The sequence below is a fragment of a genome, unplaced genomic scaffold (genome assembly GCF_019419815.1).
Source record: "Pyrus x bretschneideri cultivar Hongxiangsu unplaced genomic scaffold, Pyrus_bretschneideri_v1 Contig8, whole genome shotgun sequence".
NCBI lineage: Eukaryota > Viridiplantae > Streptophyta > Magnoliopsida > Rosales > Rosaceae > Pyrus > Pyrus x bretschneideri.
This window is the reverse complement of record NW_025999820.1, coordinates 840428-853279: the sequence shown is the minus strand read 5'-3', so window position 1 is coordinate 853279 and position 12852 is coordinate 840428. Positions and strand designations below refer to the sequence as shown.

Here is a 12852-nt window from a genome sequence, read left to right as displayed (position 1 = left end):
TAATGTGATTGCTACACGACGAACGATTCGTCAGCTAAAGTTATAGTTAACCGACGGATGTGAAAGTCCGTCGAGTAAAATTTTACGCTACGGTGTTGACCCTACGAAATTTGGTCGACGTTGCTCCATCGCGGAAATATTAAACAGACGAAATGTATTCTATACAGACGAAGCTTTTTCGTCTCGTAACATAATTTTTCTTTGTAATGAAGTTAAAGATGGTAGATTAATGAGGAGTATATGTGGAAATCGAACAATTAGTCTTTTAATACATTAAATATTGAGTTTTAAACAATAGTTAAGTTCACATGGCAACAAATGTATACGAACACATGATCTTTCCCATGAAGTGCTACAAATGTTGGATAAGCACAAGTGCAGTCAAAGGTCGTCCTAGCCACTTGGCATTACTTAATGTTGTTTCCATAGAGCTTCTTGCTTGCATGTCAAAATATATAATACAGTTGGCAGACACATACTTATCTCTCAATTAGTAATCCATAATCTTAATCCAATCTGATATAGGTCGTCCTAACCACTTACAGGCATTACTTAACGTTGTTCCCTTAGTGCTTCTTGCTTGGATGTCAAAATATATAATATAGTTGGCGGACACATAATCTCTCAATTAGTCATCCATAATCTTGATCCAATCTGATTTTACTATGTTCTATTTATTTATGCTATTCATATATCTCTCCCAGAGAAGAGATCTAATACAATAATCCATATATGCACAGATTTGTGGTAGCTTAATGCACTTAAAGCGCACGTTAAGTTAGCCATGTGTCCCATGTGATAAACCCTAATTCCCTCCCCTATATAAAATCACCTTTTTCCATCACATCTCCCTATCCAAACTCAAACTTCAGTCCAAATCTCAATAAAAAATGGCAAAACTGAGCTTCTCCTTGCTCGTAGTCCTCCTCTCGATCTTCTCACTTCTGAGTGCTGTAGAGCCATCCTTTTCTAATGATCAGCCTTGGCGTTCCCATGGTCAGGCCTACATCGAGGCCTCGTGCCGGACAACGCTTTATCCAGACCTATGCGTCCACTGCCTCTCCATGTATATCAAGCCCAATGTGACCGTCCAAAGCCCGCAGCAGCTGGCACAATACGCCTTGTCCATGAGCCTGTACCGTGCACGGTATGCCAGAGCCTACGTCCTCAAGGTGGCAGGAGAGCTCAAGAAGCTCAGGGCCCGGGAATACCAAGTCGTGCAAGACTGCTTGGAGCAGATCAATGACAGTGTGGACCAACTGAGTGGATCTATCAAGGAACTACGTCGTTTTGGCCAAGAAACTGTGGGGGATGACTTGATTTGGCACATAAGTAACGTGGAGACTTGGGTGAGCACAGCTTTGACTGATGCATACACTTGTGTGGATGAGCTGCCGGTGAAAAACTTGAGCAAGTTAAAGGCTACGATAAAGGGGAAGATCGTGAATGTGGCTGAGGTGACGAGCAACGCGCTTGCTTTGTTTCATAGATTTGCTGCAAGGTATCGAGCTGCAAACAAACCTTAGAGGGCTAGGGTTTTTTTAGGGCTCGTGCGTTTTGTTCTTGTGTTGTGGTTGTTTAATCTTCTTGTTCTTTGATGTGTTTACTTGTTGATGTATGTTAATATAAATGCATGAATACACACAGTCAATCCTATGAAGGGATGTGAATACCAAGTTTTTCTTAGTCCGTGGAATTTCTCTTTAATCATTTGTTCCTGATATATATGTGTTTGTACCCAATATTTAGCCGCAGCAGCTGGCACAATACGCCTTGTCCATGAGCCTGTACCGTGCACGGTATGCCAGAGCCTACGTCCTCAAGGTGGCAGGAGAGCTCAAGAAGCTCAGGGCCCGGGAATACCAAGTCGTGCAAGACTGCTTGGAGCAGATCAATGACAGTGTGGACCAACTGAGTGGATCTATCAAGGAACTACGTCGTTTTGGCCAAGAAACTGTGGGGGATGACTTGATTTGGCACATAAGTAACGTGGAGACTTGGGTGAGCACAGCTTTGACTGATGCATACACTTGTGTGGATGAGCTGCCGGTGAAAAACTTGAGCAAGTTAAAGGCTACGATAAAGGGGAAGATCGTGAATGTGGCTGAGGTGACGAGCAACGCGCTTGCTTTGTTTCATAGATTTGCTGCAAGGTATCGAGCTGCAAACAAACCTTAGAGGGCTAGGGTTTTTTTAGGGCTCGTGCGTTTTGTTCTTGTGTTGTGGTTGTTTAATCTTCTTGTTCTTTGATGTGTTTACTTGTTGATGTATGTTAATATAAATGCATGAATACACACAGTCAATCCTATGAAGGGATGTGAATACCAAGTTTTTCTTAGTCCGTGGAATTTCTCTTTAATCATTTGTTCCTGATATATATGTGTTTGTACCCAATATTTAGTTTGTAGGGTCAACAATATGCTACTTATATAAGGTGTTTAACAGAAGGAAATTAAATAAAAAGTTTCGATTCAAGAAGATAGAACAGTAAGCTGATCTCTACATGGCTAGCTGATTTTTACAAAACATAATATAAATGATATATATGTACCTTTACCAATTAGGTAGGTTGACTATGCGTGCTAAAAAAGTTATTGAATTTGATGTGATATAATTATCAATCAATTCACACTACCACGTTTAACATTTAGTGCGACGAACAGAAATTGGTCGCGCAAAACTTAATAGTGTCACACAAACGTATGCGCGACGAAAACTTCATCGCATAGAATCCATCGCTCAAAGATCGTGAAGAAAGACTTTGTGCGACAGTTCCTCATTCGTCGCACCAAATTTTTAGGAACAACTATGTTTGTCGCACAAAATGTCAAGATACAAACCTGGGACGACTAATATTCATCTCTAAAAACTTTGCGTTACAACATGTTGTCCTTGCGTGATGAAAGTGAGTTATAGCAAAAAAGTATGCACGACGAAGCTATTCGTCGCGCAAAAAAAAAAAAAATATATATATATTTTTTTAAATTATATTTTTTGTTTTGGGTTTAATTTTATAATAAAATAATAAAATTAAATTGAAATAAAAAAAATGTAATGAAGAGAAAAATAATTTATTTAAAATAAAAATAAAATGTATGTACAAGGAAAAAGTTTTAAAAGTAAGGGACTAAACAACTAAGAAAAAAAGGTGGAATAATCTACGGGGTCGTCATTCGCATGTGGGTGGAAAGATTGGGGCAAGAAGGGCTCGAGGTTGACGACAGGCTCAGAGGTTGAAGGGGCGGAGTTCTGGGCATGCTCGGGTTGAAGGGGCTCGAACCTCAATGGGGGACGGATATTGGGGAGACAAATGCCGGACTGACTGAAGGCCTATACAATCAGTGACATCTGACTCTTATACGAGGTGAGCTTAGTCTTAAGGTCGGCCACCTCAGCTGTCAAAGTTGTCACCTCATCATTCAACTACGAGGATGAAGAGGCTCTAGGTTCTCGCCGCCAGGCATTCCCCATCCCCCTACAATACATTCCTGGCCTTCGCCCGAGAGTTTGATCTAAGGTGTCTGTAAGGATCTAAAACCTCGCATCCTCGGGGGGATCCACATACTTGAACGGAGTCTCGAGAGGAAGCTGGGAGACGGACTCCTAAAGAACCAACTGCCTCTTCTCCATCATCGTTGCCCATGTAATATAACATGAAATATTAATAATAACATTCAAATAATAACCATGATACTTGAATGCGTAAGATATTAATTACAATTGAAGAATATTTACATGAAGGGACTCAGCCAACTTATTCCCGGGTCAAACATAAATGTCTCCAAAGACATCGATCTCCTGGAATTTTGAACCCCCTAAATAGAACAAGATAAGAAAAATGTTTGTACGAAAAAAAAATTTAATATTACTGACATATTAAAAATTGAATATGAAAAGCTTTATTATTACTTGTCGCCGCGCCTCCATCCTATATGAGAATGGCCTCGAATGCAAATGGTGGAGAATAGTCTCATTTTCCCAATTGATCTTATTGGCTTTCGCCTTCTTCTGTTATACAAAAAATAAACGTATTAGTTCTAATTTAAATGAAATATAAAAAAAAATCAATAAACATTAGTAAGAAAAGTATAATACTTTTAGACTTAATATAAAAAACGTACCACATACAGAGCCACACCCAATTATCTTCCCAGTCCTCAAACTCCTTCGGGCAACCCTCCTCAAGAACGACCTGCAGATCATATGTTTAAAAATATTGGTGCAGGTTGCTCTTCCACTGCTTGTACTGTTCAGCAAAGAGCCTGTTGACGTACGCCGACATATTGTCGTTGATGTCATTGAAATTGTAGTTCATCTGCAATGTAACAAATTATTTACATACATTAAGTAATATAAATATATAAAATTTAAAGGAAAAGCAATAAAAAGACAGGATACTTACCGACAAATAAGTGCGCACCTTTATCCTCGCATCGTTTGGCATGGCCTTCCAAGACTTCCATTGCATAGGGAAATAGGTCCGAACGACGTGACCAATGTTGTGGGCCAATGCGCTATGCTGCTCGGGCATTGGTGCAGCCTGATGCCGATTGTCGTATCCGATTGTGATACGTCCATTGGTCACTCGGGTGACCTTTGCCGTCTTCAACTAGCAATAAGGTCCCTGGGTATTTTTCTTTGCTGAAAAAATAAAAAACAGTCAAACAAACACTACAAATTATAGGCAAAACCTCCCCTAAAGTTATAACAATTCCCAAACCTTGGACATTGTAATGAATAATATATGATATCCAACAACAATCACAACAGTTGAATAAGCCAAATTTGGACCTAACGCATAGTTGCAGTGTGTAAAAATTTTGATTGCACTTAATATATGAATAACTAAATTCACAAGGCAATAAAGGTCGTTATTTAACTTTACCTTGTTGTGACCCCGAGGCATCAGTAGTAGATGCCGATGTCCTGTTGGTTGTGCAGGGGCGGCAGTGACCACGCCTAGTACTAACATATAACGCTACTGAATAGGCTGATGACGCGACCGCCTGGAAGACCTGGGGACCAACCAGATCTACCGGCCTGGGGTCCATGTTTGCTAGAGCAGTGGCGGTTGAAATAGGAGGCGAGGGAATTGAACAGGGTGCAATCATCACCGCCTTACGACTTCTAATAAGCTGCAACATTTGCACAATTAGAAAAAAAAAAATTCAATGCATATATATATCGTGCCCCACATAAAGATCCATAATATACACACACATTTTCTAATTGAAACGGCAAACAAAGGCTAATTATATCATTATTTAAGGTAACATCTTTTCTATACTATTTACAAGAACACAGGTTTTTATTTCAAGAGTTTATTTTCATAACTGAATCTGTACTACTCTCTCCCTCGTGACAAATAAATTGCATCAGATTGTGTGACTTGTTAAATAGAAAAATAAATAATTTAAAACAAATAATACCTGATCCAATGAGATATTAAACAAATCGCATCAGATTGTGTGACTTATTAAATAGAAAAATAATACTCAATACAATTATGCTAAAAACTTAAAGTCGGATGCAGAAACAAAAAATTCATATCGAAACAAACATTGTTTGAATACTAAGTTTAAAACCCTCCCCCACCGACACCGAGCAAAACCAAGTCTTTGCTATAAATCTAGAAAATAAGAAATCCCATCACATTGAATAGAAACAAGTATCACTTTTATTGACAGAAACATATAATGTACCAAATTAACTTCAAATCTCATAGATGCTGTAGCAAATTAGCAATGCATTCTTAATCTCTCCCTAGGAACTTGAACCACAGACTTCCACGTTCAAGGACGAAAGGATTCCGCTTCGTTACAAAGGCTAGGCATGCGTTTTAATCAAACACTTGGAACTACACCAACAGAACTCTCCAACACAACAATTCCACTACAATTTCCAACAGATCTAACCAATTGATGAAGCCATATATGGCACGCCATCGCACAGTATTACAAGAAATTCCACAAGAAATTACCTTAATGAAGCTTCACTAAATGCATAAAACGTGTCACACTATCAATAAAATGAAACAAATAAAAAAGCCAACTTTTCGGGGAAAAAAAAAAAAAAAACCTTTAAAAAATCCCCAAAACCCACTTGGAGGAAAAAGTCCCCAACAAAATAATGATCAGTATTTACCAACTCTGAAAACTCAAAGTTTTTTACTGAAGAACTACAAGATTTCTGTGTGGGTTCAGACAAACAGAGCTTTTAGGGTTTCAGTAACACCGTCCGAATTTCTGATACAAACCTTCAATATTTTGGGTGGGAAAGGTCTGAAATTTAGCATCTTCAAAATTTCAGAAAGTCTTACAAACCCTAGCTCTGTGCCAATTCCCAAAATTGAACAAAACCAGAAAAAGCACTTAAGCAAAAGCGAAAATTGACGAGAAAAAGTGATTACCCACAAAGCAGGAAGAGGACGAGTCTGACTTGAAGGAGTTTGAGTTTGAAATTTGCAAAAATCCTAAACAAACCCGCACCACACAATCCCCAAAAATCTGAAAAATTGTAAACCCTAATCCCCAAAAATCCAACCCCTAGCTCCTAAGCCTTAATCCCCCTAAAATCGATCCCTTAATTCTCTAATCTAATGCTCTATAAGCTGGAACTCCAAATTCCCCAAACGAAAATCGAAATAAATTAAAAAAAAATTGAAATATTTACCTTGTTAGCAGCGGAGATGGGTGGACCGAATTGTGGGCTTGGGTACGGGACTGTGGAGCATCGGAGAGGGGTGTGTGCCGGTGAGGGTGTGTCGGAGGAGGAAGAGAGAGTACGAGGGGGCAAGATGGTGAGAGGCCGAGAGGGATGGTGACAGAGATTTAGTGAGGGGAAAGTGTTTGCGTTTTCAATTTAATCCGAGGTTCTTGCGTGATGAAAATAAGATATCCGTCGCGCAAAAAATTCAAATTTTCATGAAATTATATTCGTGCCCGTCCAGAAAGTCAAAATTTTCACCTCCTTGCGCGAAGAAAGGGAATTTAATTGTCTCGCACATAGATTTACGCAACGAATATTTTCATGTTTGTCGCGTAATGAGTTGAAAATTTAATTTACCCGGGTGAAATTTTTTTAAATTTATATTTATTCAAATAAAAACAATTTATTTATACCATAAGATAAATAAATTACAAAAAAAATCATTTAATATGTTTTATATAACAAGTCATAAATAAATTGCATTATTCATCATCCGAACTATAATAACTTTCGCTATCCTCGTTATCATCACTTTCGGTTTCCCAATCCTCCTTCTCGATAGGTACGTCACCATCGTCGTTCAGGTCCACCTCATCATCGTATCATAGAAGATTATCGATGACACGCCCTGATCCCGATGTCTGCAAGCCATTTAATGAATGCATATGCTGAGAACATGTAAAACATGCATATAAATTTCACGTGTAACTACTTTAAGTAATATTCAAATATAAATCTTACAAAATACTATAATAATATTCAACTGCAAACAATGTATATAATGATAATGTATGACATGTTCAGAGATACTACTAATCCAGAGTACAAATGGAAGGTAAGATAGAGAAGTGCTATTACAATAGATGTCAAAGTAGAGAAGATGATATGATATCACTGGTAGGGGAATGCCTCGTAGTTCAGATTGTACGCCTCGTTCCTATGTCTTGAGGGGGCGTAAAACAAACATGAGTGGACCAAGTTATATATATAAATAATATTGAAATAGTTATCAACATACTAACCCCCAAAGTTTTATGAAAACTAATAACATAATAGGTGATTGATTTGCTGAAAACCCTAGCATACCATAAAACCTTTCATGAAACATATCCGTATATAATGTGCTAACTAGTGGTATCAGTGTTGCCCAAAGGCACATAAAACTCTTCATTCGCCCAAAGGCCTTCCTTCAGAAATACATCAAATATCAATCGCCCATAGGCTCCAACAATAGCCACCCAAAAGCATATAAGTATCAATTACCTGTAGGCTCCGACAACACCCACCCGAAGGCATATATAAGTATCGATCCGCCCGTAGGCTCCTACATTACCCACTCGAAGGCATATATGTGACCACTAGATAAGCACCAAAAATCATTGAATATAATCTTTCCAATATAAACATATATCTCAAAAACATCTTAATAGCATATAGTCATCCATCATATATACTACAAAGAACATAAGTTTCAATAAAGTATGATATTCCAAAATATTCTTGGTAAAGCATGATAATAATAAAGTGTAAATCTAATTTACTCATAAACATTTCATAAAACGTAATCATTAAATCATGCTTTTCATGTGTTCATTTTTACTATTAAAACATGCATTTTAGAAAGGGTCCACTCACAGATACTCCATAGTTGAAGAGCCATATGAAATAGGCAGGACAGAAACACCGTTAATAATTGCACCTATAATAAAACTATACTTAAACGATTGAATTTGGGAAAATGGACGTTAAAAACGGGTCCAGGATGTCCTGGACAAAACCCAAAAAAAAGTCAACAAAAAGTCAACGTTGATCATGCACAGTGGCGGTACATAATGCCAGGAGAGAGATCAGAGAGATGAGGCAGGGATGAGAGGTCTAGGTGATCAGGATGGTGTGGTTGTGATGGTATCAAGAGGTGTGTATGTGTGTAAGTTGTTGCCGGGAAGGGAGAAAACCAAGAGAGCTTTAGGAGAGAGAGAGAAAGAAAGAGAGAGAGAGTGAGTGAAAAAGCTGAGAGAGGGGGAGAGGGTTGACTCAAAGTAAGGGGAAAGAGAGATAGGGATGGGTTAGGGGGCTGCCACGTGCAGGCAGGGAGAGGAAGAGAATCCAAAAAGAAGGATCTGGATTGGGTAAAATTCAGGGGTACAAATGTAATTTCATAAATTTTAAATAAAGATGTGAAATTACACTTAGTTTTATGCGTAGGGTTTAACAATCGAGGTCAATTGTAATTGACTAAATCGGTAATTTGATTGAAGCCACTCCTTGTAACTAAAACAATTTTTGGATAAGATTTGTATCTCGAAGTGTTTCTACATCATTTTCCATTGAAGATTCTAAACGTTGGTCAGCGACGTTGTTGTCAGTATGGCCTTGTTCTGGTATAGCGTACACATTCCTCTGATCCAGATTCTAAACAATTTTCCAACCTTTCTCGATTTTAGGGTCATCTAGATACACAATCTGTTTTGCCAAGTTTGACAAAATGTAAAGGTCGTCCTCATACCAAGTTCTGTTAGTGTTCAAAGATAGTAAGCCATGGTCAATTTTAACACTTCCCTGCCTATTTGGGTTTGTATCAATCCATCGACACTTAAACATGATCATTTGGCATCGGTCTTTGTAAAGCAATTGCATGACACTTGTTAGTTTGCCATAGGTATCAATTTTTGTACTTTCACTTCCACTTGGGACATGGACAACCCTATTTTGTGAGCACAACCTGTCATCTCGTGCAGCCCAAAAAACTTGATATCGTTAACATGGCAACCCGAGAACAATTCAGCACGAATTGGGCCAAATGCCAAGTTACATAACTCTTCATGTAAGTGGGGGAATTTGATGCTTTCAATTTATTCACCTAACATTATACAAAATCATACACCTGTTAGTTTGAAAAAAATTAAATACTACAATATACATGTCAAATACAAAACACTTATAACTTACATATTTGAGAAACCACTGTGGAAACAATTCTCGATGTTTCTTGGCATACAAATGTGATGAATGTTCACTTCATCATCTCTTCATGCTCATCTAGGTATGCCATTGTCTCGTCACAATTGTTCAATACAAACCAATGCGTTATCTCCATGTCATTTTTGGAAAACAAGTCGCCTCGTACAGAATCTCCAAAGGGTCGTTCATATTGGGTAAAAATAGAAAGTTTCTCCTTTCTCACACCCCCGTCATTATTGCGTTGATGACGATTGAATGTCGTCTCCACATCTTTTAAATACATTCCACAAAATGTAAGCGAATCATATTGAACCCAAGCCTCTATAATTGATCATTCGGGCTTCGCCTTATTGCGTACACTTTTTTTCAACTCCTTAAGAAGCCTGCTAAAATAAAACGATACAATACAAATTAGTAAGCATGGGTTAATGATGAATAAACAAATGATGAGGATTATATACCTTTCTATTGGATACATCTAGTGATAGTTGACAGGACCAGCAAGCAATGCCTCTTCCGACAAGTGAACCATCACGTGAATCATACTTGTGAAGAAAGTTAGAGGGAGTATCATCTCAAACTTGCATAGGAGTTGGACAATGTCATGGCGCAATTGATTAACGTTTATCTTTCACAACGTTCTTGCCATTAGTTGGGAAAAAAAATCTGGACAATCACATGATTGGCTTCACAACATCTTCCAACAATAGGTGTCGAATACCCACAGAAAGTAGGCATTCATGAAAGTCATGGCTCTTTAGTCCAGCAAATTTAACCCGTCAACATTCACGCAATGTGGGATATTATAAGCATGCCCATCGGAAAACTTTACAGATGATACAACCTTTAAAAACTCTTTTTTTGTCATTCGGTTTCATGGAAAAAAACGCAAGATCCCTTCTGGCTTTATCACTATCCCTATTCATCCATAAACCCATCCGTATGCCCATTCTTTCCAAATCAAGACGGGCTTTGATCGTGTCATTTGTCTTGCCCTCGATATCTAGAATGGTGCTCACCAATGTGTCAAATACATTTTTCTTAACATGCATAACGTCGAGGTTGTGTCTCAATTTTAGTTTTAAACAATACAGGAGCTCAAAAAGTATAGACATGTGTGTCCAGTACATATGTGTAGAAGGTATGGTCCTACTCACTGTTTTCCTGAACGGAGCAAATTCCTTTTCCCGCCACTTGTGGTCTTATGGAAACTATCTCCGACAACCAAGGTAACAACCTTTCTCGGCATGCCAACCAGATGTTACATCATCCTTGCATACAGAGCATGTCGTATACCCCTAGTGCTCTACCTAGAAACCATTGCATATGCGGGATAATCGTTCACAGTCCACATAACTGTTGCCCACGAAGTGAAGATCTTCCCAGTACACTTATCGTACGTGTGCACATCGTTTATTCGTAGCTCATCAACCAACGACCTTAAGTAAACATCGATTGACCTACCAAGATCCTTAGTTATCAAAAGAGTCATCATCATGTATTCTTTTTTCATGCATTTCCAAGGCGGCAAATTATATAGAAATATGAAAATCAGCCAAGTGTTGTGGTGTTGGTTTAGAACCCCGAACGGATTGAATTCATTATTGGCAAGTCCCAATATAACATTCCGGGGATCAGCAACAAACTCGGGGAACATTCGATCGAACTCTATCCATGCCTCCCCATCTACAGGATGCCTCATCACATCGTTGTTTACCCGTTTTTCCTTAAGCCATCTTATGTCGGTGACAGTATGCGTCGACATATACAATTGCTACAACCTAGGATTCAAAGGCAGATACCGCATGACTTTTTGTGGGATCTTAGTCGTTCTATTTTGAGGTGTCATTTTGAACCTCGATTCATTGCATACAGGGCATTTATCCAATGCTTTATTCTTTTTGTAGAAGAAAATACAATTGTTTTTGCAAGCGTGAATTTTTTCGTAACCCAATCCTCGACCATTCAACACATTTTACGCATGTCTATGGTCTTTCGACAAACAATTGTCCTTTGGAAGCATTCTCTTGAAAAATCTCCAAAAAGTAATCCAAACACTGGTTCGACATATGATACTTTATTTTTCCGTGCATTTATTCCACAATGGCCGTGAGAATCGAAAATCTCTCGCACCCCAGGTAAAACCTCTTGGTTGGCATTTTTTAATAGTTTTTCATATCGTTCGAACTTTGCACTGTCCATTGGTGTAGGCACGTCATCTTCCCCTTCTGATTGGTGTTTGTCGATGCAAATAGAAAAGCATCATTTATAATATCCATGACTTGTCATTAGGATCCACAATAGGTTCAACATTGCCCACCCTTGTGGCGTTTGAAGATGAAGAATTGTCTAATTGTTCCCCATGGTGGTTCCAAATATTATAGGTCTCTACCATTCCATTCCTTACTAAATGAAATCGAACATTTTCAATTGTGTCCCTTAACGTGTTGTTACATCTTCTACAAGGACACCGGATTCTAGTTGCACCCAGGTTGTGTGTACGGAAGTCAATAAAATCTTCGATTCCATCAAAGTATTCATTTGCGCATCTATTCGGGTTCTATATCCACGTTATGTCCATAATTCCTGCAACCATAATAACAGTACAACAATCACAACAACTTCATACAAATGATATTGTCACCTTATGCCTTTGGTAAGGGCCTATCCCATTCGGGAATGCAAAGTTATGTCACTTAATTTACGGGTACATCAGATTAGATTTCGACATGGAGGAATTTTCAACAAAATCTCGGTACAGTTCTTCCGATGGACGACGTAGATATGAAATACCTATGTGCCACCAGATGCCGGATTGAAGAAAAACGAAGGGGAGGAGTGCAAATGCTGAATCTGCAGTTGAATCCATATTATAAAGTTTACTTTTGGACAAATGATTTTGCGCAACGAATAATGTGTTCGTCACGCAAATACACTTTGTGCGGCTAATATATCATTCGTGGCACAAGTCTACTTTTTTTTTTCTCTGTTTACTTTATAATTTATTAATGTAAACAACTTGCAAGACGAATACTATTGTCGTCGCGCAAAATGCATATTTTATTTTTATTTTTATTTTTGTCCGTTTTCTTTTTATCTAATGTAAAATTTTATTTTAATCTAAATAAAGAACTCAAACCTAATTAAACATTACCAAATTAATTAACAACACTAATTTATTAT

General features: G+C 38.2%; 2 protein-coding genes and 1 long non-coding RNA gene across 3 annotated transcripts; 2 read left to right on the top strand and 1 right to left on the bottom strand.

Moving 5' to 3' along the window:
* The first annotated feature begins 872 nt into the window (after positions 1 to 872).
* Positions 873 to 1675, top strand: LOC125473075 (pectinesterase inhibitor 9-like). Its single transcript, XM_048575353.1, has one exon. It carries the CDS (start codon positions 891 to 893, stop codon positions 1524 to 1526), a length of 636 nt encoding a protein of 211 aa, XP_048431310.1. The 5' UTR covers positions 873 to 890; the 3' UTR covers positions 1527 to 1675.
* On the top strand, positions 1598 to 2327 carry LOC125473134 (pectinesterase inhibitor 9-like). The gene is made up of 2 exons (XM_048575536.1): positions 1598 to 1615; positions 1750 to 2327. Exons 1-2 carry the CDS (start codon positions 1598 to 1600, stop codon positions 2176 to 2178), a joined length of 447 nt encoding a protein of 148 aa, XP_048431493.1. The 3' UTR covers positions 2179 to 2327.
* A 728-nt stretch (positions 2328 to 3055) lies between these two features.
* Positions 3056 to 6887, bottom strand: LOC125473222. Its single transcript, XR_007255087.1, has 5 exons — positions 6673 to 6887; positions 4886 to 5135; positions 4403 to 4641; positions 4122 to 4315; positions 3056 to 4008 (listed from the first exon to the last, which is right to left on the bottom strand). It is a non-coding gene; the product is annotated as an uncharacterized LOC125473222 (long non-coding RNA).
* Between the last annotated feature and the right edge of the window lie 5965 nt (positions 6888 to 12852).

What these genes read in the sequence shown, in the direction of transcription:
- LOC125473075 (XM_048575353.1), top strand. Translation starts at nt 891, where the DNA reads ATGGCAAAACTGAGCTTCTCCTTGCTCGTAGTCCTCCTCTCGATCTTC.